At 54.0% G+C, this 27,083-nt stretch overlaps 1 protein-coding gene across 4 annotated transcripts in view; it reads left to right on the top strand.

Annotated features, from left to right (window-relative positions):
- The window catches only part of CRTAC1 (cartilage acidic protein 1), a 132,788-nt gene that overhangs the window by 105,140 nt on the left and 565 nt on the right, over positions 1 to 27,083 (top strand). For 2 of the 4 annotated variants that reach the window (XM_029245569.1, XM_029245571.1), the window contains 9 exons: positions 1,852 to 1,986; positions 5,108 to 5,253; positions 7,813 to 7,949; positions 11,442 to 11,524; positions 12,365 to 12,465; positions 12,903 to 13,071; positions 22,179 to 22,324; positions 23,675 to 23,717; positions 26,286 to 26,584. In XM_029245569.1, the coding sequence (XP_029101402.1) occupies positions 1,852 to 1,986; positions 5,108 to 5,253; positions 7,813 to 7,949; positions 11,442 to 11,524; positions 12,365 to 12,465; positions 12,903 to 13,071; positions 22,179 to 22,324; positions 23,675 to 23,717; positions 26,286 to 26,584 (1,259 nt within the window). Of the gene's footprint in view, positions 1 to 1,851; positions 1,987 to 5,107; positions 5,254 to 7,812; positions 7,950 to 11,441; positions 11,525 to 12,364; positions 12,466 to 12,902; positions 13,072 to 22,178; positions 22,325 to 23,674; positions 23,718 to 26,285; positions 26,585 to 26,895; positions 27,073 to 27,083 lie in introns of those variants that run through there. The other 2 variants (XM_029245572.1, XM_029245573.1) reach the window with 2 other exon arrangements.

Raw genomic sequence — 27,083 nt, 5'->3', positions numbered from 1 at the left:
TGTGTTAACGAGGAGCCCCACCAGGAGAACAATGACTGCGGCAATGCCATTTGCCCCACTCTGGCCCCAAAGCCGGCCCCTGGTGGGCAAGCTCCACCTGCACAGGTGAGAAAGGCCCCATGATTTCCTCCAGGGACAAATCTCAGAGGATGGGAGGAGCCTGGGGACCAAAAGAACCTTCATCCCAAATTAGCACAGTGGAAACCTCTGCCCTGTCCAGAAGCGGGCTGGTGAGGGCACCTGGCTTAGATCACTCAGGTCTGCCTGAGTGCTCATTAACTTTTTTAAAAAATCACATTCTGGTGCTCTAATAACTGCTTTCGTTGTACTGAACAGCCCTTCAGAGCAGCACTTTCCAAACTTTACTGCGCACATAAACCGCCCCAGGGGTCCTGTTTGAGTGGGTGGGGACCTGAGATTCTGCATTTCTAAGAAGCGCACAGGTGATACACCTTAGTAGCAAGGTTGTAGGATTCACAAAGACCTTTACCATCATTTGATCCTCTTATTTTTCTCACCTCATCTGATCCTCTCAAAAACCCTGAAATAGAAAAGGCAGGTCACACCATCTGCATTTTTCAGATGAGAAAAACCAAGGCTAAACGGGGAACGTGAATTGCCCAAGGTCACACAACCTGTGAAAACGCCAAGGTGGGACTAGAATGCATGTCCTGCTTCCGGTCAGGCTGTTTTCTGCACCATACCCGGGGTAGCAGTGAGGCTGAGGGGAGGCTTTCAGGGCTCTATTTGAAACTCACTGGTTGGGGGTGGTTTGTTCAAGACACCTTAAGATTAGACTTGGTGACATGTCCACATTGATCTTGGGCATTTCAAACCCTAACGTAGAGCTGGCTTGCTTGCTTTCTTTCTTAAAAAAAATATACACCTTATTGGATTTTTTCCTTTCAAACTACAGAAGCACTTCTTGTTACAATAAGCCAAACGATACAGACGTTCCCAAAAAAGGCCAACATACTGTCTCTCCTTCCCTCCCTAAATCCTACCCCATCAGGGCAGCCAATGCGAACAGCTCGGAGTGTGGCCTTCCCCACTCTTCCCCAAACTCAAAAACAAGTTTGCACAAACACGTATATTCAGAAGTATCATTTGTTTTCCTTTTTCTGAAAAATAAAAATAAGATCACACAATACCATTACCTGGCGAATTGCTTTTTCATTTAACAATATGTCATGGGCGTTCCTCCAAGTCAATACACGTGGATCTACACAGTCTCTTTAGTAGCTGCAGAATAGTCCGTCATGTGGATGCACCGTAATCCATTCTGCATCGCTGTTGAGGGACAGGCAGGTGCTCGCATTTGTCTCCTACATCAAGCAAAACAAAGTAAGCATCCCTGTACCTGTGGCTGGAACCTGTTTCTATAGGTCCTTAGAACAGGAACACACCCAGTATCTTGACCAGCATATGTGTGATCAGGGTAAGGCTGGGGGCTGTCAGGGAATCTGTGACTTGATCAAAATGTCGCAGGTCGAGATGGGTTTCGCATTAGTGCAATTCAGCTACCGAAGGGAAGAGAAGGCTGTGTGGTGGCCTCTGTGTTCCTCAGCTCACGGAATCATTCCTTCGGCACAAAGTAACTCCATCTTGCTCCTCACTTGCCTCATCATCAATGCGGTCACCCTCCACGTTGGTTTATGGAACCGTGAGCCCACATCTGGGCTCCAGGGAGCACCTGGAATGTCAGAATCCGCCCCTCCCCGCCCCCGACCCCTGCCTCTTCCGAGGCATCACCATAGCAGCGCGTCGTGGGCCTCCGAGGCGGCCCCCATCCTCCACGCGGGCCTGGGGCTTTGCTTCTGCCGCTCAGTGAGAGTCGCTGTGCCCTCCCAGGCGGCCGGGGCGTAAGCGTGGGCCCCATCCTCAGCAGCAGTGCCTCAGATATCTTCTGCGACAACGAGAACGGGCCCAACTTCCTCTTCCACAACCGGGGGGACGGCACTTTCGTGGATGCTGCGGCCAGTGCTGGTGAGTAAAACAGCCTCTGTCCTGTGACCCCCACCACCCTACAGGGGACTCTGGTCTGCCCTGCTCCCTCCAGGTCCCACCGGCCCCAGGGAGAGCGGGACAAGTCGTTGTCTGCACCGCACAGGGAAATGTTGCTTGTCACCTTTAATTCCACATCCCCCATGGTTCAGGACGCAGGGGATGTTTGTGGCTGGGGAGACAGCTTCTGGAACGCCTGACCGTTATCCATTCTCCAGCGACTGGGATTGGCCCGTGTCCCTCTGAGTCCTGCCTGTGTCTCTCAGCACTGGTTTCCACCCTAAGCTGCCTCTCTCCATTTCTTCTCCCCGCATCCATCTTAAACATGCAACTCAATCCAATAGCCGTTTATTGAACCCGTGCTAAGTGCCAGGCTGGTGCTCAGAGCTGGGGACGCTGACCTGAATAAGGCTAAGATCACCCTACCCCACTCCCCCCACCCGCCCATACAAGGCACTGACATTTTAGAGGAGGAAACAGACAAATGAACGAATAGCTATAATATGAAGCAGAATAAAATCGACACAAAAATAGTACTCCAGGCTCCCAGCTCTGCTCCCCTTCCTCCCTGTGTGCTCATCCATCATCTGCCTCAGGACCTTTGCACCTGCCACTCCTCCCCCTGAATTCTCTATCTGCAAAACTTCTGTTTATCCTTCAACACTCAGCCTAGGTGTTATCTGTGAAGCCTTTCCTGCCTCCTTCTGCGCCGCCTGGCAGAGATTGGCACTGCCTCCTCTGTATTCCCACTGCCTTTGCATGTGCTACTCACTCAGGCTCCTACATCACTATAGTAATCTGTCTGTGTCTGCAAAGACTGGGCCACATAATAAAAGTATGTGGATGTAATCAGTCTGCCCTTCAACCACTTCTCCCCACCTTGCCAAGGAATGGGAGGTTTGATTTCTCCTTCTTGGTGGCGTAGGGACGAGCTCCGGCCTCCGGAGGAAGAGGTGAGCGGGGATGTAGACACATAGATCCAAGGTCCTACAAGCGCCAGCTGGTGCTGACAGCTAGCATCCAATTCCTGAGCAGGTACTGATCCATATTCTCTGTGACTTACAAGTACCTGCCCTTCCAGCACTCTGCCCGGGAGTTCCCATTTTGAACACCCCACAAATGCACCCTTGCAGCCAGTCAGCTCCCCTGTTCTTCCCGGGCAAAGCTAAAGATGGAGGCAGCTCCCCGGGCCCGTCCTCCCATGCAGCTCACCTGTTAAACGCTCCAGCAGCAAATTTTCTCATTGCTGAAAAATCGTAAAATGAAGAGGAGGTGGTGGTGGAGAAAACCTAGAGGATTTGATAAGGTGTTAAAGAGACGGAAGCAGAGGTGAGCGAGCAAGTTGGAGTAGGAGAAGGTATCAGACGGGAGGAGAGAGGAAAGGTGCTATGCCCGTAATTGAAAGTCAGAGTGATCGCAGGGGTTTAACAAGACATGTCAAGAGGGCATTCATCACCCAAACAGATGCTGCTGTGAAGTGCAGCCTCGCACCGATTATTCTCGTGAAAGGGAACCAGCTCCTTGTCAAGGTGCCTCATAGATAGGAGAGAAATGGGCCAACACAGAAGGCCACCGACATTCGGGCTGGGGAGTTTTGCAGAGAAGTAATGGGGTATTTCATCCTAGAGGTTGGAGGCTGCCCCCACGCCTTTGCAAACCCTCTTTCTCCAGCCTGGGTCTCCCTGCCTCTTCTCCCCCACCCCCACCCATCCTCGCCTCCCCCAAGGGGATGCCCAGCCCCCAAGGTTCTCGGGGGGCCCCACCTTGCTTTCTGCTGGCCCCTATCCTCAGGATCTCCGTATCTGCAGCTGGCAAGAGCTCGCTGTGTCCTGGGTCTGTGATCCCCATCCCCCATCATATTGTCCTATCACCTGCCATCTCTGAGGGCCTGATGACCAACGGCAGTTTGTCCTCCAGAAGACTCAGCATGGGTGTTTAGAGCCGGCCTCCACTGCCTGTCAGCTCTGCACTCGACCTGAAGGATCATGTCTGCCTTGGGCAACCAGGAGGTCAGGCCATCCCTCTGGGCAAAGCCACCCTCCATCCTCCCCCAGGATCAGCTCAGTCCCACTGACCACTGGTAGATGCAGGGACAGCACAAACAGGTGACACTGGACCCACAAGCTTTCTTCCCAGATCTCACAAGGCACACTGTGCGTTTCTCAGTCATGGTGCTGTATTTTCTCTGCTGTCACCGAAGTCCCTGGTCGCCTTCTGTCAAATTATTTATGTCTCTTCATTCATTCAGCAAGTGTTTACAGAAAAATACCCGGTCACCACAAGCACTGAGATAGACTCTGTGGGAACACAGGTGAACAAGAAGACAGACCCTCACCTCATGGAGTGTAAGGTCTAGTAGGAAAACTGGACCCCACAAAGGAACATAACTGCACGTGTGATCAGCTCAATGGAGGAGAATGGGAGGCTGTCAGGATGAATAGCAGCGTGGGTGGGAGGGGCTTATTTTCATGGGAGTGGTCAGGGAAGGCTTCCTTGAGGAGGTGACATTACAGCTGGGAGCAGAAGAAAAACAAGTAACCAAGAGCCTTGGCAAGAGCGTTCCAGAAGGAGAGACCAGCTTGAGCAAAAGCCCAGAAGCTGGAAAGAGCTTGGGTCATTTGAGAAATGAAAGGAACCCCGGGTGGCCGGTGCATATGCGGAAGGGGGAAGAGTGGTACCAGTTAAAGACCAGATAAGGTAGGCAGGGGCCTTGTGCTCCCCGGGCAGGAATTTGAACTTGACCCAAGAGTACTGGGGAAGCACTGAAATTTGAGCAAAAGAGTGATGATCAACTTAATGTATCCCAGTGTCAGCGGTGGCTGGGGAGGGCTTTAGTCCTCCAGAATCTCCACAAGTCTCCTTCCCCCAGCCCATGCTGCCCCAAAAACGAGTAAAAATAGTACTTTCTGGGCAAGTGCAGCTTGAAGGCAAGTCTCTGGTTCTCTCTGCAACCAGGTGGCTGCCCACCTTCTGCCCCTGTGGAGAGATCGGGACAGGATGAGGCTCACCCTCCCTTGCTGCTCTTCACGGGGCCCTGGCAAGGTGAGTGTTTGTGGAGCCTGCAGGGGGCGCTGCCCTGAGGGCGCCTGCCTTTCCTCCCCAGGTGTGGATGACCCCCACCAGCACGGGCGAGGTGTCGCCCTGGCCGACTTCAACCGTGATGGCAAAGTGGACATCGTCTATGGCAACTGGAATGGCCCCCACCGCCTCTATCTGCAGATGACCGCCCATGGGAAGGTGCACTTTCGGGTAAGAAGGAGCCTCTGCCTCGCTCCCCTGCTTTGTCATCTTGGGGTTGCAGCCCCGCCTGTGCCTCCCACCAGGCTGAGTAGGGGCTTGTGGCTCTGCAGAGCCTGGGGGCGGGATGGCCACAAGGAAGGTAACATCTGGGGGACGATGGGCTCCTGCCTGGGCTGCTGTGATGTCCGTAGTGCCCAGCGCACGGTCATTGGCAGAGGAGAGAGAGCAGCCTCGCAAGGTGCGCAGCGGCAGGGCAAAGGCCCAGTGAGGTGGGCTTCACTCTCTGGCTCGGGAGCATTTTTCCCATAGCCTGGGCCTGAGCTTTTCAAATTGAGGCTCAGGCCAAGGGCACAGTGGGGCTGGCGGGACAGGGGAGGTTGAGGCCACAGAGCTCCCAACAGTTGCCCCTTCTGGACAAATGACAGGTGGGGGACAAGGTAACCTTGAACCCCTCTCTGTGCCCCCTCCCTGAGCTACCGACAGTCTGTGACACCAAGAATTCTTCAGAAAGACTGTTTGGTGACAGTAAGGGATGTACCACCAGCCTAGTGAGCTTGAGTCTGGGCCTTTCTCAGGAGGGTGATGGAGAGCATGGGGTGGTGGGAGTCAGGATGCTTCTGGAGGTACCTGGTCTTGCCAGAAGCCCCCGAGGAAGCAAGAAAGTGGCGGCATTTGCCAGAAGCTTGATGGTCCCAGGGGAGCCACCAGGGCCCTTATGTCTGGGGCACTGCCACAGGCCCCTCCCCTGTAGGCAGCCACCTTGGGGTGCTCAGGGCCAGCCACTCATTCCCTGCAGAGGCTTGAGACCCAGGCCCTCTGGGTGAAAAAGAGGTACGTCCTGACCACAGAGCAGCTGCTCCTGGGATCCTGAATGATTTCCATCTTTATTCAGCTTTTTCTTCTAACCCAGGTTCTCAACCAGGGGTGATTTTGTCCCTACCCCAGGACATTTGACAGTATCTGGGGACATTCTTGGTTGTCACAAATGGGATAGAAGGTGCTACTGGCATCCAGCGTGCAGAGGACAGACGTGCTGCTAAACGTCCTACAATGCACCGGCTGGAATAATCCAGCCCCAAATGTCAACTGACTCTTCTGATAGCCCAGTCCCAGAGCGCACAGGAGCAATAATAAGAATAAGAATAATAGTGCCTTCTGTGTGCCAGGAGCTGTGCCAAGCATCTTACATACATTATCTTGGAAGCCCAGGCATCCAGTGGGGCAACCCCAAGGGGCCTATGTAGGTTTCCGTTAGAATAATAACAACTTCGAGATCCTGAGGTCTCTTTGTTACCAGCTCTCAAGGCCCTCTTCAGCCCACCCTGGACAGCGGGCCGGGCTCCCAATCGGCTTCATCACTGCGTTGCTGGCGGCAGCCTATTCCCCTGGGCAACCCAGAGTGGGCAGCTCATTCCTGTGGCCAGGGGAGAGGGCCTGAAGTAGGAGGCCCAGTGGCAGGGCCAGGGCAGAGGACCACTCCCAGAAACCCCAACTGTGTCCTTCCCAGTTCTCCCCACGTGGACCCTGGGACTTAAGACAGGCTCCTGCGTCTTTAAGGGACAAACCCACCCAGAATGGATATTCTGCTGAGAAACAAAAGGTCGCCCTCCACAGCTCTTCTATTTCAAAGGCAAGTTCCATAGGTGGGACACTTTGCCGGGTCCACCGAGGCCCTCTCAGCACTTTGAAGTCCCTGCTGGGCTGTCCTGGGTCTGGGGTCTCCTCGTGAGCCCTGCGCAGAGGTATCTGATACTGCAACCCCCCAAGGCAAATATCTCAAAAAAAAAATCAAAAGACTCCCAAGAGACAAAGTAAGGTAATAAAGGCAGGAAAAACACAGCTAAAGGCCGCCTCTGCCACCTTTCATGAGGCTGATATGGGCAGGGCCAGGACAGACTGCCAGGGATCACCTGGTGCCCACCCTGTGCCAAGCGCTTTACATGCGGTGCTCACAACCTGGACAGCTATTACTCATCCCCATGTTACCAATGAGGAAGGCGAGATCTGAGCGGTTAAGTAACCTGCCTGAGGCCACACAGCTAGTCTGCAGAGAAGCCTGGATTTAAATGCACAGCACTGCCCAGTGCCCTCCCAGCCTCCGCCTCTCACTGCGGAGGACGAAGGGCACGTACTAGGAAGGGCATAGCGTCTGGAATCAGAGCCCTGGTGACGGCCCCCACTCATTAGCTATGACAGTGGGCAATTCCCCTTCCTCTCCAGGACTCAGTTACCTCACCTGTAAAATGGGAGTGCTCACATCAGCCCTGCCTCGAGTGACTGATGGGAGGGCCCCATGTGGTCCGGACCAGGGAACAGCAAGGTGCTTCACCGGTGTGAATTAGGACTGTTCCTCTCACCTCCTTGTTCTCCTACAAGCAGCCTGAAGTTTATGTGATCCTAAACACAGCATACCTAGGGCCCTTACAGGGAAGGTGATAGAGGACGTGCTAGGTCAGGCTTTTATCTTTGCGCGCACGCGCACACACGGGGTTGGGGAGAGTTGGCCTCTAGGCCGCCCCCATTGCCCCACGCATCTGTCCGCTGACCTGCAGCCCTCTCTCCTCCCAGGACATCGCCTCACCCAAGTTCTCCATGCCCTCGCCTGTCCGCACAGTCATCGCTGCCGACTTTGACAATGACCAGGAGCTGGAGATCTTCTTCAACAACTTTGCCCACCGCAGCTCCTCAGCCAACCGCCTCTTCCGGTAGATGCTTCAGCCTGGCTCGTGGCTGCTCAGCCTTCGTGGGTGGGGGTCAGGGAGGAAGGCTTAGGACTCAAAAGAGGAGCTCCAAGGGGAGGAAGGAGGAAGGTCCCCTGATGAAGGAGCATTAGAAGCTGGAAGGACAGGGATTGAGCAAGAGGCTGAGAGAATGGGGGTGGAAAGGTGAGGCGGGGAATCCTGGGCCTCCTGCTGTTGGGGAGGAAATGGTCAGGGGGACATGCACAAAGTGTGCCTAGAAGCCAGGCTCCACTCTACCACCCAAAGGGGTTCCAGAGCCAAATCTGTTTGGGTGCATCTGGATGAAGCAAAGACAGGCAGGTGTATTGACTACAGGACTTCTCAGAGCCTTTAGCATGACCATGAGTATTTTTACTTTCCAAGAGGTGAATGGAGTATTCCAAATAGATTTCAGTACAAGATGCTTCTTTCAGAGATTTTTCTCCTGGGATTGGTGCTCTGCTAAACATCCTTTGGGAAATGCTGAATGAGACAATTAATGGTAGATGAGGGAATGGTAGACAAGAATGGAGGCAACTGAGCACTGCATGCAGGGAGGAAAGGTTCGATTTTTCTCTAATTGGGGTCCAGAGACCACTGGCGTCAGAACCACCCAGAGTGTTTATTTAAAGTACAGAACCCCTGGGCCCGCCCTGGATCTCCTGAATCAGAACCTCAGGGGCTGAGGCCCAGGAATCTGTCTTTTTAACGCGTGCACTAGGCATCAGGTGATTCTTATCACACCAACGTTTGAGAACTGCTGTTGGGGAACAAACCTCAGGACACATGCGGCCCTGGTTCCTGGCCTAAAACATGCTAACGGGCCTCAGCACCAGGTGGCAAGAGGAAGGTGGGCCAGGGACCTTGGATGCAGGAAATGGGCCAGATCACCTGCTCAGTTCCCCAAGGCCCCCATCCCCTCCCCCAGAAGGGCCCTCAACTATTACTAAAAGGCGAGAGCTGTGACTAAGCGTGTTTTAAAATATAATTATTAACAAAGCATCAATCCCGACCAGCTGTAATCACCCCCTGAAGGCACCAGATTTGCTAATTAGGTGCCTTGCAAAAAGCTTTTTCACAACTTCCAGATTAATTGCGGAAGATCAGTTGCTCCTTAACAGAGACACTGCTTTCCTCCTCTGGCTGATAAAGTGTCACTCGCCAGGGCCCGGAGCACCAAGGAGTCTCTGTGGCCCGAGCACCCAGGCACCTCCTCTGCCTGTCTGGCCTCTGTCAAACCTCCCAGCTTCCCTCCCACCACCCCAAGGGCAGGCTGGCCCCGGGCTGTCTGCGGACAGGGTCAGCACATGGTCACCCTATGGGTTAGTGTGTTTGTTTCCACACAGCTCAGTGGAAGCCACTTCCCAGTCCGTGGCTGTGCCCCGAGTCCCTGTGGTAGATGCTGGGTCTGGAGCTCGCAGCAGAGACTGGGTCCACCACGCAGCTGGCAACTCTAGAAGTTGAGCCCCTACCTGCCCCATACCGAGTGGGCTTGTCACGTGTCACCGAAGGAAACATGGTGGGCTCCTTGTAGGAGTCACCAGGGATGCAAAGCCTCGGTGTGTGTGAGTCTGCCGGCCCTTCAGTGATGCCCGGGAAACCAGGGAACTCATCACCCACTCCAGGTGCTTAAGAAGAGTGCAGAGGCCCTGTTAACAATGGCGGGATGACAGGCGTGAGCAGGGACTGTCCCAGGCCAGGCAGGATGTGCGTTGATCTGGTCCCATGGCTCCACCTTGCGCACTCCCTCTTCTCTATTTGCCGCCCTGTGTCCAGTCCTGCAGAGCAAGCTGTTGAAAATGCGAATCTGACCACACCCCTCTTCCACTTAAACCCCTTAGAAGCTCCCCACTACCTTCTCTTTGATACATCCCACAGGCTGGCTTTGTCCCCAGCCTTGTCACTCTCCACTCCCCAGTTTACACCTAAGCACCAGACACCCCAAGCTTTCAGTTCTGGGCTGTACCAGGCCTGGACCCCTCAGGCTGCCCACACCATCTGCCTCTCTCTCACTTCTGAGTGACACAGACTCACTCATCATTCTGGTTTCAGCTTTGTTGACCCTTCCTCCGAGAAGCCTGCCCTGGTTGCCCAAATCTGGGTGAGTTTGCCCAGCTCTGCCCTGGAACTTCTGGGCTTTAGCCTTAGAAACCCCTAACTCCATTGTCACCTGAACCCAGGGATGGCTCTGCCCAGCTGTGACAGAGGTTGCAGGACACGAATGGTTGAAGGGACTGTGTATGCTAGCAGGCTGAGGCAGACACACACCTCCGGCAGGTGTGCACACACACAAAAGCACTTCCGGGCATGCTGCTCACTGCCCAGACTGCACACATGGATGTGCTCAGCACAGACGCCCCGCGCGGACAGAGGACACCTCCCAGGACATGTGCTCAACCCTGCAGACACCTTGCAGTTCTGCCAGCACCCTCTGCCATCCAGCCACCAGAAGCTCCAGCTCAGGGGACCCTGGCTCCCTCCTGAAAGAAAGCATTGGCCACAGCACAGCCCTCTGGTGACTGTGATTTAAGTGACAGCCCCACCTGCAACGTAAGGGGAGAGCGATACAGATCCTTCCTGGTCCTTTCTCCCCACCCCAGCCCCAAGATTGCTCCACACAGCCAGGACAGAGCGCCCAAGGCTGCGAGAATCTACCCAGTGAGAAAAATTAGAGAGGAAAGCTCAAAGCCACCATCAGCGTTCAGCTCAATGTGCAGAAAGAACAGGACTTTCACAGTGGACTTTTCTACAGCAAATATTATCATGATTCAGAGTTCAAAACAGACAAAACCCTAGCAACCCAAAGGGACCCTTTCTTCCCTTTTGTCTCTGGATTCCTCCATGCACCCCACGGACATGTCTGGAGCTTCCTGAGAGCCAGGCACTGTGTTAGATGCTGTGGGAGATGCAAAGAAGAGTAATAATACATGGTCCCAGGCTGCAAAGAGTTCGCAGTCTAACTGAGGAGATAAGATGCATTCATATAGAGCTTCAACACAAGGCAGAAAGCAATAAAGGCCAGGAAAGTGACAGAGGCAGAGCAGGAAGGCATTGCTTCTAGTAGGACGATCAGGGAGGGCTTAGAGGAGGTGGCCCCGGAGTAGGGGTGGAACCCTGCGTAGCATTCAGAACTCAGAAACCCAGGGCCGCTAGAAGGAAAGTGAAGGTCAGTTGAAGGTAGTTGCATCCCTGCCCCTTCTCCATCCGTCAGCTGCCCTTCCCCAGGCTGTCTATAATTCATCCATTAGAGAAGGAAAAATCAATATTTACCAACGTGAATTAAACCCCAAGAAAGGCGCAGGCAGGGTCTGTGAGCAGAGTGGCTCTGTCGGCATGCAGGAGGCAGCCCACGTGCAGCAGGGTCTCAGGGTGCTCAGGGGCTGGAGAATGGAGCTAGTGGGCCTCGAGGTCCAGGGAGCCCACTGGGGCTTTGCCAGCACACTGTCGTCCATGAGCAGCCTGTCTCCTGTCCCGCAGCACCATCCGCAGGGAACACGGCGACCCCCTCATCGAGGAGCTCAATCCTGGCGACGCCCTGGAGCCCGAGGGCCGGGGCACAGGTGAGGGCCCCTGAGGGCTCTGGCCTGCTCTCCCCTGTCTCAGTGCTGCCCTTAGCTTGGGGGGAGGGCGGGAGGGGTGGTGCAGCCAGTCCCACAGCAGGGCTTATCCTATCCCTGCCACTCTGAGGGCTGAGATCCTGGGGCAGGGGTGAGAGTGGGGGAGGAGGCCCTGGGAGTGCCAGGCGGGAAGCAGAGGAGGGGACGGTCCATTCTCCCAGTCCCAGGGCCGCGGGGTCAGAGGCGTGGGATTCCATGGGCAGTAGCATCTCTGGCGATGCTCTGCCAGGAGGAGAGGCAAAGGCGAGGCTGGGCGTCCTGTCGTCTCACCCCTCCTGGCACTCAGCCTGGTGTCAGCGAGCGAGCACTGGATCAGGAGTCCCAAGACTTGGCCCTGCCATTGCCTCACCTGTGGCCTTGGAAAAGGCACTTCATCTTCTGGATCTTGTTCGCCACACCCATAAGATGGGGATAATCGCATCCACCCTCCTCACGTCTCTGGGTTGTAGTGAGGACCAAAAGGAGGCCAGGTATACGCAAACCCCCGATAGACTGGCAAAAACAGTGCAAATATAAAGGGCGTGTATAAAAGACCAGAAAGCAGCCCTCATAGTCTGAATTATTTGCACCCGTGCTTTCCTTCAAAAGTCCAGGGGGAGGAAATGGACCCCCTCTTCCATGAATGAGCGGCCACTGGAAAGGAGAGGAGCTTCAAGCTCCAGTCTTCAATGCCCAGGGCTGTGCTCTTTCCTCCCACACTCAGGGCGTGGACCTGGCCCTGGTCAGGAGCCCCCCTCCCCTGTGGGTCTCCTGGCCGACAGAGTGAAATCTGTGCTGTTGCAGGCGGTGTAGTGACAGACTTCGATGGAGACGGGATGCTGGACCTCATCTTGTCCCACGGAGAGTCCATGGCTCAGCCGCTGTCCGTCTTCCGGGGGAATCAGGTGTGCCTGGACCCGGGGACCCACAGAGCCCAGCCCAACGTGCTGAGCCTGGGCTGGATGAGGGCCAAGGAGCCCGGGATGCTTGCTTGACCAGAGTGGCAGGAAATGGACACCTGGGCCCTGGAGGAAGCAAATTCCCAGCAGCACAGTGAACTCCAAGAACAGCTGCCTCCCAGAAGCCCTTTGCCCCTCAGCCTTCTGCTGGCACTCCTCCAAACACTGTTTTCCCCGAGTCTATTGGCTTTCCCTCCTCTCTTCCAGGGCTGCTCTTTGCAAACTTCAGCCAGTCTGTCTCCCTGCCCGGCTCCCTCCTCCTCTCTTTCCTCTGCCCCTTTTCTTGTCCCCTTCTTTCTCCTTCTGTCCCTCTCTTACCCTCCCTCCCTGTTCCTTCTGCCCAGCCCGCTGATGCCCGGGCCTACCTTCCTCCCTCCCTGCAGGGCTTCAGCAACAGCTGGCTGCGGGTGGTGCCGCGAACCCAGTTTGGGGCCTTCGCCAGGGGCGCTAAGGTTGTGCTCTACACCAAGAAGAGTGGGGCCCACCTGAGGATCATCGACGGGGGCTCAGGCTACCTGTGCGAGATGGAGCCCGTGGCACACTTTGGCTTGGGTGAGTCAGAGCTCGGGGCGGGGGGCGGTGGTGGGAATGCGCAAGTGAGCTATTGGCGGGACAGTGGGTGTTGAAACTGCATCCCGAATCCCGGCGAGATGCAGGGCTCACAGCCTGAGCATCTTCTAGATACCACGTCACTGTGACACCAGTTACTGGAGGCAACCCTGCTTTGAAGTGAACCTGAGCTCAGGAGGGAGGTTTTCATGCCCCACTCCTTGCTGGGGTCCATCCTGGTGCCTCTGTTGAATTAGTTCACGTTGGGGTCAGAGTATTTAATCCTCCATTTGTCTGAGGCCATGGCCTTGTCCTTCAAACAATGGCCTGCAGCAAACCTACCCAAACCAGCTGCTTCCCTGGCCGCGTGGGTGTCGGTTCAGTGATTAAAATGTCTCACCAAACCCCTGATGCCTTCTCTTGGCTAGAAGGCTTGGGGAAAGCATGCATGATCAGTGGGAGTGATATCACCCCCGAGACGGTGAAAATTGGTTCTTGGCTGGGGGTGGTATTAAAAAAAATGCTAGTCTTTTGTGTGTGTGTGTGTGTGTGTGTGTGTGTGTGTGTGTGTGTGTGTGTATACACACATAAAAGACTAGCATTTGATATATATATACACACATACGTATGTATATATATGCACATATATATGTATGTATGTTACATATATGTGTGTGCATACATATATATAACATAACCAGATATACAGTATACCTGTGGTGTTAATAAAATATCACTATACACCTATTAGAACAGCTAAAGTAAAAAAGAGTGACGAAACCAAGTGCTGGCAAGGACGTGGAAAAGCCGGGTCTCTCGTTCGTTCCTGGAACAGCTGCTCCAGAAGGTGGTTTGGCAGTTCCTTTTAAGACAAAAACTAAACTACACAACCATTATAGGGCCCAGCAATCACACTCCTGGACATTTATCCCAGATGAGTGGAAACTCATGTCCACACAAAAATCTATACGTGATTGTTCATAGTAGCGTTATCTGTAACAGCCCAAACTGGAAACGACCTTGATGTCCTTCAGTAGGTTAACGGTTCAACAAGCTGTGGTCCATCCACACCATGGAATATTACTCAGCAATCAAAAGGAATAAACTGTTGATACACACAGCAACTTGGATAGCTCTCATGGGCATTATGATGAGTGAAAAAAAAAAGGCCAACCTCAGAAAGTTACATGCTGTTGATTCCATTTATATAATATTCTCAAAATGACAAAATTATAGAGATGGAAAGTAGATCAGTAGTTGCTGGGGGCTAGAAATGGTGAAAAGGAGAGGGGTGGGTGCGACTTTAAAGGGATAGCCCCAAGGAGGTCTTTGTGGTGACAGAGCAGTTCTGTGTTTTGATTGTGGTGGCAGTTGCACGAATCTACAGGTGCTCTGCATAAGATACCTTATTCCATTCTCACCACAACAAGATGAATTAAGAACCATAACCCCCATTTTACAGGTCAGGAAACTGAGGCTGAGGTTAAGTAACCTGCTCTAAATCACACCCCCAGAAAGTAGGGAGATCTGGATTTGGACCCCACCTCCTTGGACGCCACAGTCTGAGGTCTTAACCACTGTGACTTGACTGCCAGACCTCCCATAGCTGCTCTGTGCACAGCCAGCCAATGTCCTTCTGCTCTGCCCCTTTCTTACTGGACATCCATGACCCCTCAGTTACTAGATGACCCAAGTGAGGCCATCCACGCCAAGGTGACTGCCATGGTCTCATAGGTAGGATGTTTATCCAGTTATCTGGCTTGGATATCAACCCACACCCCATTGTACAGATAAGGAAATTGAGGCTCACAAAGAAAATCAATGGTGAGGCCAGGACTGGGGCTGGTTTCTCCTTCCACACATCCCATGAGCTGCCTCTGCTATTTTGAGACGTGTATTATAGGTCTTATTGGGTCTCTTCTCTGGCCAGTATCTGTCCCCGCCAAGAGAACAGATCTGCTTCTTCAGCTGGGCAGCCTCAGCCGGGTCATCTGGTGGGATCACAGGGGCCCAAGAGCCTCCGTGCCTCTTCACAACAGTCTGCCTCCCCTGCTTAGGGATACGGATCCTGCTCCTGCTTGGGAGTCCCTGACTGCCAATCCTTGCTGTTTTGCAAGGCTGTGGGATTTGTTCTGGGTCTGAGCTCTGGTTCAAACTGCTCCACGGGTCCCATGCAGCCTCCCCTGTTGCCGGATCCACTCCCAGAGAGGCGCAGAAGGAAGGCTGCTCTTGGAGACCGGCCCCAGTGGGTCAGCCTTGGGCCTGGCAGTGAGATTCCCTGAGGCCACTCAGCAGGCAGCAGGGCCAGCAGCCGGGGACACAGCGAGGGGCAGGTGGCTCCATCCCTGCAGCTCCAAGGCCCCCACGTCCGGAAAGAACTTCATGGATCTAGCACAGCACAGGCCTTCCTGATTGATGGAGGGCCAGCAGTGGGGCAGGAAGAGAGGGAGCTGATGGGAAGGCCGGATGGAAGGAAGGATTGAGGAAAGAGAGAGAACAGCAGGGAGACAGACAGAGACGGGGACCAGGGGAGACCAAGAGACGCAGAGAGACATGGCAAAGAGACAGATGAAATAAAGAAATGCTCCCTGCCCTCCAGGCTCACGGTTGTGAAAGAGGCAGAGGACACAGGAGCTCTCGTTGCAAGCAGACTTGGATGCCCCGTCATACTGACCCAGTGGCTGTGAGGACTGAGATGGGAGAAATTCTCTCTGCTCTGGGCAGTTTTCCCAAGGAAGTGGGCCTTGAACTAGGTCTAGACGGATGGTGGGAATTTGGAAGGTGTGGATGGGAGCTGAGGAGAGCATCCAGGGGCTGGGCTGGTTTGAAAAAAGGCCAGAGGTGGGAGTGTTCACTGTGTCCACAGAGTAGGAAAGGTCTGGTAGGAGCGGAGTCTGGAAAGGGAGGTCAGAGCCAAACTGTCAGGAGCACGCAGAGCCAGGTGGAGAGGGCGGGCGAAACAGAGGGAGCTGCGGAGCCAGGAAAGCCAAAGCCAGGCTTTGCTGTGGGAGGGCAGGGCCGCGAAGGAGCCCAGGAGCCGCTCGCAGGGCATAGTTATCTATAAATGTGCTCCTGTGTATTTTGCATGTAATAAAGTCAAATTAGAAGGCTTTCATTTTTTTCTGACTGCAGGAATAATGCATATTGGTTATAGGAAAATTAGAAAATATAACATCATTAAAAACGGAAAGTAAAAATAACCCATAATCTCGCCACTATGTTTGGAATATTAAGCAAAAAGGAAACATTCCCTCTTCACCCTCCGCCAGTGTCATTTGATTCATTTAGTCTCTACTCACTTACTGAGCACCTACTCTGTGCCAAAAACTAACTAGACGAAGAGCCTTACCATGGCTAACCCTACATTCTAGTGGAAGGAGGAGTAGCATATGACACCTAATAAACGCAACAACCAGGTAAATATATAAAACGTTAGATGTTAAGTGCTATGAAAAAAGAAAATGCAGAACAGGGTGAGGGGATTACGAATGCAGAGGGGAAGGGGCAGGGAGCAGATTCAAATATAGTGTTCCAGGGTGGCCTTTTCCCAGTTCCATACTTTTGATATGATTTTATTGCATGCAAAATACACAGGAGCACATTTATAGATAAACATGCCTTGGAATCTTTTTTAACAGAAATTATTATACTCTCCCTATTATTCCCAGACTTGCTTTTTTGTCTCTCTCTCTTAGCGGTGTATCCTGGACACCACCCCAAGTCTGTGCATATCTCCTTGGTTTTCCTTCAGTGCTGCACAGCATTTTATTGTGTGGCCACATTCACAATTTGTTTAGCAAGTCCCCTACTGATGGACAGCTTGCTGGTTTCCAATCCTGAACAGTTTGTTTTGTGGTATTTGGGCTGAGAAGGGGCAGGTCCAGAACAGGAATGCAGAAAGGGCTGCCTTGATGTCTGCATGACTAAGAAGGAGATGCGGGCCTGAGGCTGTGAGGGAAGGGCCGAGGGCTGCGGGAAGCCCCCCCTTCCAGCACCCGCGACGCCCGTGCTCACCACCTCTGACCCTGCTCCTTCCTCCCTCCAAAACCACCCCTGCCTCCTGACTTTGCAGCAAGGTGCGGTGAGCGGCTTGTCCGTGGACTTGTGTGTGGGTGCACACGTGTGCCTCTCAGCAGCCACCTCCTGGGCCCTTCTCTTCCCCACGTGCCTGGCCAGCTCACCTCTCGGTGGCTGGAGAAGGAACGCCTCCCAGCTCTGCAGGCCTTTGCTTGGTCAGCACTGAACTGTGGTTAGAGGACTCAGCTTCTCAGACCCTCACTGTGCACCCCGAGGATCCAGACTGCATCGCATCACACAATGAAAACTCAGGGACCTTGCTGTGTTGCATTCTTCCGGGGGGTTTCCAGCAGGCCCACTCCGTTGTGCAGAGGGCTCTCAGCTTCATCCTATAGAACCATTCCACGCGCCCCCGCTCGGGGGAGCCCCTGGCCTCGTTCGCTGCGCCCTCCACCCTGCCCTGGCCTCCCCCTGCTCCCCCCGGTGCAGATGGCCCGCCAGGCTCATAAATCAGCGTTTCTGCTCACAGCCCTTGTTGAGTGCCCCACTGGACCCCAGTTGCTCTGAACCGACATCCCAGCCCTGCACACCCACTGCACGTATCCCATACCAAGGCTCTCTGGCTGCGAGCGAGCACAGAGCTGAGGCAGCTCTACCAAACCCCGTAAGTGAAAACAAGCGCCAGTAATCTCCTTGCCCCACCAGCCCCCGCGTCGGGGGCTCACCCCCTGGGCCAGCCCACCCCAGGCTTTGATGGCACCCCCAACCCCTGCACACACACCCCTCCTTCCTTTCAGCTGATGGTTTGCAAGTGACTCAGAGCTGCCTCCAAGCTGGTTGGTGCTCATTTAGGGAAGGAAAATTCAGTGGCCCACATAAAAATCGCTTTATTAAAGTGCAAAAATCTTCCCCCAACTGTATTCCCATCATCTGTTTTGCTTGTAATGCTTCTGAAAAGCGCGATTCTCTGTGCCTCTTTGGCCTTTGTCCTTTAAAAGCTGCCAGAGGCGACTCCCTGCTGCTCTTAATGGGCCCTCCTCTGCTCACCAGCTCCCTGACACACTGGCCCCGCAGTCTGGCCAGCTTAAAGGCCCCCTTGCCTGTGCAGCTGCGTGAAGACTTGAGATTTCTGGGGCAGAGGGAACAGCGGGACCTGGGGGCAGGAGCCTGGGTTCCAGTCCTAGCTCAGACACCTGCAGGTCACTGCATCTTGCCAAGCCTCAGTGTCTACATCCAGGAAGTGGGGATAAACTCTCCCTCTCAGAGTAATTGGGAGGATTCAAGCCAGCCACACCTGTGAGGGCTCCAAAGTCCCTCCCCACACCACCCCCCGCCCTGTTTCCTCTCCCACCCACCCCACCTAACATACATGCTCACACCCTGCTTCTTCCACTTTGAGCTTCTCCCTGATCTTCAACACACATGCCCTTTTCATACCTCTATACCTTTGCCAGTGCTGTGCCCTCTGCCTGGAATGCCCCTTCCTTCCCTTCTCTGCCTCACAAGCTCTTGTTCCTCCTGAATCCTCCAACGAAATGACTTTTAACACCCACCTCTCTCACCAAGTGGTACCAATACTATGGGTGCACTTTCCCAGTTTATTATAACATAATCACTGTGTTCATTGCCCTCATGGGGCTCAGCTCCTCCAGGATGGGGCCTGGGTCTGTGTCCTTCCTGCTAAATCCCAGATCCCTGCATGATGCTTGGCCCATGGTGGGCTGGTCATTGGGGTGGGGTGGGCAGTAGAACAAGTGTTTAGCAGGTACGGGCTTTGGGATCAGATACTCCCTCTCTGGGTAACTGTGAGCAATTCCCTTCTCCTCTCCAAGTTTCATCCCCCTTGACTCTAAAATAGAAATTATAAAACTAGTACCTTCTCATGGGACTGCCGTGAGGATCCAGTGCCCTAACACTGAGAATCACCCGGTACAGTTTGGGGTGCATACTCTCTAGCAGTATCGCCAACAAGCAAAAGCCCTTTGGGAACTGCAGGCCCCCCCCCCATGCCTAAGAGACGATGAGGATGGGGCTGCTGAGGGTCCAAATCGGCCGGGGCAGGGCTGACATCCAAGCAAGAGCTGTCCTTCCTGGATGGGGTAGAGCTCCCTTCTTACAGATGAGGAAACCAGGGACCCAAGTCGGCAAAGTAATCAGTGACGAAGGAGGGAGTCCTACTGAGATGTGCTCTCCCCGAGGCCGACTTATCTCCTAGTCCTGCCCCTCCCTGGGTCTGGAGGAAGGGAAGAAGCAAGATTCAGAGGCAGGATGTAAATTCATGATTGTCTATGAATATTCGGCAACTCTTTTGAGTTATTTGTGGCACTTCTGTCAGGCTGGAAAATGTATTCATGTAGCTGTTCTGTTGGCTTAGGTGAGAAACATTTGCTCTTCTTTGTCTCCTTTTTATTTTAGTAGAAAATTGTTTATTTATTTATTTTTTGCGGTACGCGGGCCTCTCACTGTTGTGGCCTCTCCGGTTGCGGAGCAGGCGCGCAGGCTCAGCGGCCATGGCTCACGGGCCCAGCCGCTCCGTGGAATGTGGGATCTTCCCAGACCGGGGCACGAACCCGTGTCCCCTGCATCGGCAGGCGGACTCTCAACCACTGCGCCACCAGGGAAGCCCAAGTGTTTACTTTTTACGTCTGCCATTTAATTTGGGTGCTGAACACCCTAAAAATGCCACATCTCTTGAACCTCAAGAGACTGCTTCAAAACAGTAAAAGAGGGGCTTCCCTGGTCGCGCAGTGGTTGGGAGTCCACCTGCTGATACAGGGGACACGGGTTCGTGCCCTGGTCCGGGAAGATCCCACATGCCGCGGAGCGGTTGGGCCCATGAGCCATGGCCACTGAGCCTGCGCGTCCGGAGCCTGTGCTCCACAACGGGAGAGGCCACAACAGTGAGAGGCCCGTGTACTGCAAAAAAAAAAAAAAAAAAAAAAAAACAGTAGAAGAGGGGGCAGTTGATACCTCCCCAATCCTATTTTCACCCCCTTCCCCCAAAATGAATTATTGTGGAAGGAGGGAGCGGGGCAGTAGGAGTTTATGAGAAATGTTTTCTGGCTTAATAAAGCCAACCCCAGAACCAGCAAGACCAGGCCTGGAAGGGGAGAGTCTCCGCAGGAAGGGAAGCTGCACCGCGTCTTCCGGTCTCTGCACTGTGTACGAGTCTCTGCTCCAGCGGCCTCTCTCTGGTGCTGCTGCCCCATCGCGGGCACAGGGGCAGGGGCTACTCACCTTTGACACTTCCGGACGGTAGCAGCTGGTCCCTGCCCTCGATAATTCACGGCGGCCCGAGACTGGAACGCTACAAAGAGACTTCTCTGGAGGCCTTGGGTTGGAGGCAGCAAAAGAGAACCGAACGCAGGGAGGCTCAGGAAGTGGGTGATGTGGCTGTCAAGGTGCACCTTCTTCTGGAAGCCCCGGACTGACGCACCGGGACTTGGGGAGAAAGATGCAGCTGAGTCCTTCCACGCCGTCCTGTCTTAGCTCCCACCCCAGAGCAGACCTCTGCACAGAGGCGTCTGTACATAGATTCCCCACAAAGTCTAGACGTAGCCTCAACCCTTTTCTAAAATATGGGAACCCCTTTCATACGTGAAAATGTTTCACAGACCACCCTCGACCCCCATAGCAGCGATCATTGTAAAATCCACTGGTTGACAGCAGTGACCAAAAGCTGCTATAAATTTGACAGCACTCTTCAGTTTCACTTGTTTTCTAACAGTGTCTATATGCATTAAGGGGAAAGTAGCACACACATGTGGGTGACATCATTTTTTCAGCCTATGAATGATGCTTGGGGGAGTGTATGGATTGGTGGACCCCCGAGCACCAAGCCCACGTCTGGTCAGCCCTGGTGGGTGACTACCGACGAGGGGGCTGCAGCCTCCCTCCTACATGTGCTGAGCACTGCCCTCTTCCCCAGGTGACTGATTGGAGAAAGGCGCCTCCCAGCAGGTGAGGCCCACCCCCCAACTCCTCTCCACCCCAGTCCATCACCATTAGCATGACCTTGCCTCGGTGACGGGCCTGTTGCCTTAAACAGGGAGCTGGGGCCGGCTTTGACGATGCCTAAACACCTGACAAATCTTTCCAACCTGCTTCCTGCCAGTGATGTAACACGTCGCTTTAAGGATGTGTGCAGATGGATTCACCATGAATGTTCTCTGAGCTCCACCACCGTTCATTTTTGTAAACATCTCAGCTTTGTAGGACTGTCTTTCTCGGCCTTTTGGTTCTTTGTCACCTCAGCTTTTATTTAGAGCTCGGCTCAAATGCTTTCTCCCCAGGAGCCTATCCCTCACCACCCTGACTAGAAAAGCCCCCAGCCTACTCTTACTTCCTTTTTATCCCATCACCCTATTTTTGTTTTCCTCACAGAGCTTGTCAATATCTGGCATTATTTGTTCATCTGTGTGCCTGTCTATCCCCACTAGAGTGGAAGCTCCCTAAAAAGAGGGTTATTCCCAGTGACGGCCCCTAGCAGACTATAAACATCCAATATAAATACAAATACGAATAAATGCGACACGCCTGAGATTACACAGCAAGTCAAATGTAAAGCTGAGATTTGTCCCCAGGTCTCCCAGATGCCCACCCCCCGCCATGTCCTTCCCAGCATGCTCGGTAAGTGGTACAGCCAAGATCTGAACCCAGGACTCCTAAGTCAACAAGTTTACCACCAGGCTTTACTCTCTTCCCTCCAAAATCCACTAGAATATAAGTTCTAGAAATGTGCTGTCCAATATGGTAGCCACTAGCCATGTGTGGCCGTTTCAAGTCAGTCAGTTAAAATTAAATTGAATTTAAAATTCAGTTCCTTATCACGCCACTTCAAGTGCTTAGCAGCCATGGCTAGCAGCTACCATAGCTGACAGAGCAGATAGAGAACATCGCCATCACTGCTGAAGTTGTCCTGGACGGCATTGTTCTAAAAGAGCAGGACCTCATCTGCCTTGTTCACTGTTTCCCCAGCACTTAGAACAGTGTTCAATTCATATTTTTTATTAGGTGAGTGAATAAATGAATGATACTTTTGTGGAGAATCCCTCCCCGCCCCCTGCTCTGCAGCTGATCCTTTCATCCCATAGGGAAGGATGAGGCCAGCAGCGTGGAGGTGACATGGCCCGATGGCAAGATGGCCAGCCGGAATGTGGCCAGCACGGAGATGAACTCGGTGCTGGAGATTCCCTACCCGCGGGATGAGGACAGACTTCGGGACCAGGCCCCCCTGGAGGTGAGCAAAGGCATCTGGGCCTCAGAGCCAGAAAAGCAAGCCCCACCCATGGGCTGAAGCTGGATTCCCAGGAATCTGCAGACTTTGTTTCTAGAATGATGGAAATCATCTTAGCAAAGGGCAGGCTTCATAGTGACCCCTCCATGCGTAGTTTGCACACCAGTGTCACACCCACATCTCTTCTGCTCCTCGCAGAAATCCTGGCGTATTGGAAGGGCAAGCATTTTTCACCCATTTTATAGAGAAGGAAAACCAAGACCAAGAAAGAGAACCCACCAAAACCGCACAGCCATTTGTGAGCAGAGTTAACAGTTGGCCCCAGGTCTCCTGCTTCACTTCTGGTTCTTTCCAAAGCTTCTGACAAAGCTGTTGCTTCTGAGGGTGGGGCAGAGCCTCTGGGGGCTCCTCAGGGAAGAGCTCTGGACCACTCTCTGGAGAGGATCACGCCATTGTAGATAACAGGGGCCCACTTAAACTCACACAGAAGAGGGGGCTTACAGGGAGGGTTCTAGAGGAGCTCACAAAATGCAAGGGATGCTCAGGGTGAGAGCCATGGCAGCTCAGTGGCCCCAGGAGCTCAAAGACCTTTGCCATTAGTGCACTGGCTCTGGGGGGAGAATTATCCTTCCCCAGGAAGCCGCACCAGCACCCCATCATTTGTCTTTTCCAACAGTCAACATTTCTGTCTTGTGTAAAGTATTCTGTTTCGAGTCCCCAGCCACCCCACCTCCAGCCACCAGCCTGCTGTCTCTGAGACCTCCACATAGACACAGCAAAGCCTCCACAGCCCGGCGTGACCAGGCGCCAAAATCTGTCTCAGCCTCACTTAGTTCAGCTTTTAGCCGCGAAGCCTTTGAGTCCCTCCTCCTGCTGGGATGTCCACCTCTTGTCCAGCCAGCCCTACCCAGAGGTGGGGGACGGCCTGGCTTGCAGGCACCCACCCCTTGTGAGTGGGGAAGGTTCTCAGAGAAGGCAGTGCGGGGAGTGAGCAGACACCTCTAAAAGCTTCTCCACCCCTCTCTACACTTTGCCTTCCTGAGACCCAGCCTGTCTCAGGGTGATGCCACAGGAGGGACAGACTCTGTTAGGTGTCCCGGTGCAGGCGTGTGGATCCCATGCAAGGGGAGTGAGCAGGAGTTTGCACGGATCTGTTCGTGGCCTCCCCGCCCAGTTTCCTATTCTCAGTGCAAGGGAAGGGGCCTGGCGGGAAGGGGATCTCCCAGGCGCAGAGCTAAGAGCAGCCCTCATGGTGGGGTCAGGGTGACAGCTGCTCTGCGGCTGTAACTAGGAGGGGACCTGAGATGGGATCTTCTCAACTCACTAGTGTCTCTGCTTCTGCCTACCTTGCAGTGCGGCCAAGGATTCTCCCAGCAGGAAAATGGCCATTGCATGGGTGAGTTGCCTGCCGGTACCAGGGGACAAGGCAGAGGCCAGACTGTCACTGGGGAATGTCAGCCTGGGCCCTGGCAAGGCTCAGGTTGCAGACAAGGGGCGGAAGGGTGAGGAGGCGAATGTGTTGTTTGTCCCTGAGGCTTCAGATGCCAAGACAGCCGCCAGGTGACTCGGCAAGGTGGGAGTGATGGTAGTGACCAGCAGGCTGAATCACTGCAGCTCTGGGAATTGGCAGTGCTTCCCTGCCATGCATACAGAGAGAATGAGCATGGGGAACAGACGCACAACCATCTGGACAGAGCTCACAGGGAGGCCTGGCTCCCAGGGGGCCGTGGTGGCTAGGGCGGGCGTGCATCCTCCTTCCAACAGAACAGCAAGCAAGGGGGCCGGTGAGCAAGGGTGGGCATGGCTGGGGGGCACTGGAGCAAACCAGAGCGCAGCATGTGGTCACAGTACAGAAGGGAAATTACAGCCTTGTGCAGTGCTGGCGGGCAGGTAACTACAGCATGGCCAGGCTCCATGAGGCAGCTCTGTGAGGGTCCAGGGACCTTCTAAAAGTCCCCCGAGGGTCTGGAATGGGCAAGGGGCAGCCTAGAGGCTCAGCACCCAGAAGGTCTTCAACCCAATGTCTTCCATCCCAGTGACCAGCAACGAGGGGTCAGGCCAAGGATTCCACCTGCCCTTTAGATGCTCAGGCAGCTTTCTTCCCAAGTCCCCTCTGCAGATACTCATCAGCCCCAGGTGAATGCGTTTGCTGCTGAGATGCAAGAGTAAACAAGAAGGACGCAGTCCCTGCCCTTTTGGAGCTTAGAGCCAGTGGGAGGGGCACACAAGTAAACAGCGATGACCACACAGCCTGAGCAGGGCTGGGGTGGGGGGAGGGGAGGGGACTGTGGGAGCACAAAGGTGGGATCTTAAACCAGTCTAGGGAGGGTCCAAGAAGGTGTCCCAGAAAAAGTAAGGTGTGAGTTGAGACCTGAAGGGTGATGAGGGGTTCGCCCAGCAGAGGGAAGAAAGTGTTCCAGTGGAGGGCGCTGCATGGGCAAAGGACCACAAGTGAGAAGTGGAGGAGGATGGCTCGAAGGGGGGCTTGAGGAGGAAATTAGTCCCTTCTGCTCTTCATGTCCCCACAGACAGTGCATGTACACAGAAATTCCAGCTCCTTCCCCATGTGCTGGGCAGAGCCCATGACACCCCCAGTGCAGCCGCCGCTTCCTTTCACCATCCAGCAGACATCTGTGTGCGTCCTACATAGCACCCCGCTCGGGGAGCTGGGGGTGCAGGCCAAGCACCTGCCCTGGAGGGGCGTCCGCTCTAGTCTGGGAGACAGGCCACAAACATGTTACCTGAACGCTGGAAGAGATGAGTTAAGAAACCTTCAAGCAAGGTGCTCTCTGAAGACTCTTCTAGATGGCGTGGACAGGGAGAGGACTTTTGAGCTGAGACCTGAAGGATGAGAAGGGTCCAGGCACAGAAAGACTGGAGGGAGGAGCTTTCCTGGCAGAGGGAAGGGTGGGAGCAAAGACCAGGATACAGGTAAAAGGCTTGGTGTGTCAAAGGGACAGGAAGAAGGCCAGTGTGCCAGGAGAGGATGGACGAGCCAAATGCCAAGTTAAGGAGGGTCTTGAGGCCCTAGAAAGGTGTCTGGACTTTGCTCTCAGGGCCCTTTGCAGTTAAGCAGGAGAGTATAGGCCAAACCAGCAGACATGGGACACATAATCAACTGAGCAAGGAACCGTCTGGGAGTCATCTTTGTTAAGGGCAAAATAAGCCGCTCATGACACTGGAGGATACAGAAAAGACAGGACTATCTTGATTCTTCCGAAGGAGTGAGGGAGGCTGGATGGGGTAAAAAGCATGTGGTTCACATTTTCAAATGATCACCTGGTTGCTGAATTGCAGATAGAATTGGAGGGAGGGGGGAAGCCAGGAGGCCGGGAGGGAGGCAGCTGCAGAAATCCAGGCAAGAGCTGCTGGTGGTTGGGGACAGGCTGGTGGCAGAGGAGTGAGAAGGAGGTGGCCAAATGGGAGAGGTACTGTGGGGGCAGAACTGACAGGATCTGTTGTTAAATCGCCGGCAGAGGTCAGGCAACCAGAGGAATCGGGGATCACTCTGATGTCTGCTTGAGCAGCCAAGTGACTGACAGTGGCGTTGATTGAGTTGGGGAAGATGGGAACAGGGGGCAGAAGATGCTTGAGGGCCAGGGGGGATCTAGAGTTCCATTTGGACCCAGTAAGTTTGAGATGCACGGTAGACAGATTTACAAGTCTGGAGCCCCAGGGAGTGGTCGTGGCTGGAGTTGGAAGCTCTGGAATCATCCATATATGAAGGGACCACCTAGAGAAAGTGTGGTAGATAGAAGAGAAGACCCCGGACCAAGCCTGAATGCCCCCCACGTGTAGAGGTAAGTACAGGAGGAGCCAGCCAAGGGGACTGAAGCGAGGAACTTGAGGCCCAGAGAGAAGAAAGGACATGCCCAAGGTCACGGTGGGGGAGGGGTGGGTAGCAGAGCCTGAGCAAGGATCCACTGCCCACAGCCCCCAGTGAGTGGCTCCCCTTGCCTTTCAGACACCAACGAATGCATCCAGTTCCCATTCGTGTGCCCTCGAGACAAGCCCGTGTGTGTTAACACGTACGGAAGCTACAGGTGCCGGACCAACAAGAGATGCAGTCGGGGCTACGAGCCCAACGAGGACGGCACAGCCTGTGTGGGTGAGTGGAGCCCCTGCCATAGTCCAGTAGCAAAGGGAACTTGCCTTCCACTGGGGAGCTCTGGGAGGCCCCAGATCCAGGTCCCCAGCCCCTGCCTTCCCCTGGCTGGAGGGAGTCTCCCTAGACCCTCGTGGGGTCTCCAAGGAAGACCATAACAGAGGCTTGGAGAAGCCCTACCACTACTGCCATCATCTGAAGGGCCCCTGGGGCGCTGTGTCCTGGCCAGAGGCTATTGCTCTTCTTGTTTCTCCCCTTCTCACATTTCCTAAAACTAATGCTCCTACCTTAAGCTCAGCCCACCTTTTCCTACCTGGGATATAGACTAACCCCTACTACTCACCGTTGTCTGAATTTCTGAACTGCTGTTTGTCTTCTTCCTCCCAAACGCTTCCCCACACCCACCCCTCACCCCCCCCCCCTTTCTCTTTTTCCCATTTTCTATCTCTCTGCCCCATGCTTTTTGCAGCTCAAGTGGCCTTTTTAGGTGGGTATCCTTCTGCCGCCTTTAGAATCTCTGAGCCTCTCTCTCGGGCCTCATCTCTTTCTCTAGGCCTTGGACTTTGCCTTCAGTTATATGCACTTTAAATTCCATCAATAAAGGAAAAAACAAAAACAAAACTAACAACCTTTGTGGCAAACTAAATCTCTCCCACT

The sequence above is a fragment of the Monodon monoceros genome, unplaced genomic scaffold, assembly GCF_005190385.1.
Source record: "Monodon monoceros isolate NGI ecotype Baffin Bay Population unplaced genomic scaffold, NGI_Narwhal_1 Super_Scaffold_4, whole genome shotgun sequence".
In the NCBI taxonomy this organism is placed as follows: Eukaryota; Metazoa; Chordata; class Mammalia; order Artiodactyla; family Monodontidae; genus Monodon; species Monodon monoceros.
The sequence above is the reverse complement of the archived record's forward strand: the minus strand, read 5'-3'. Positions and strand labels throughout refer to the sequence as shown.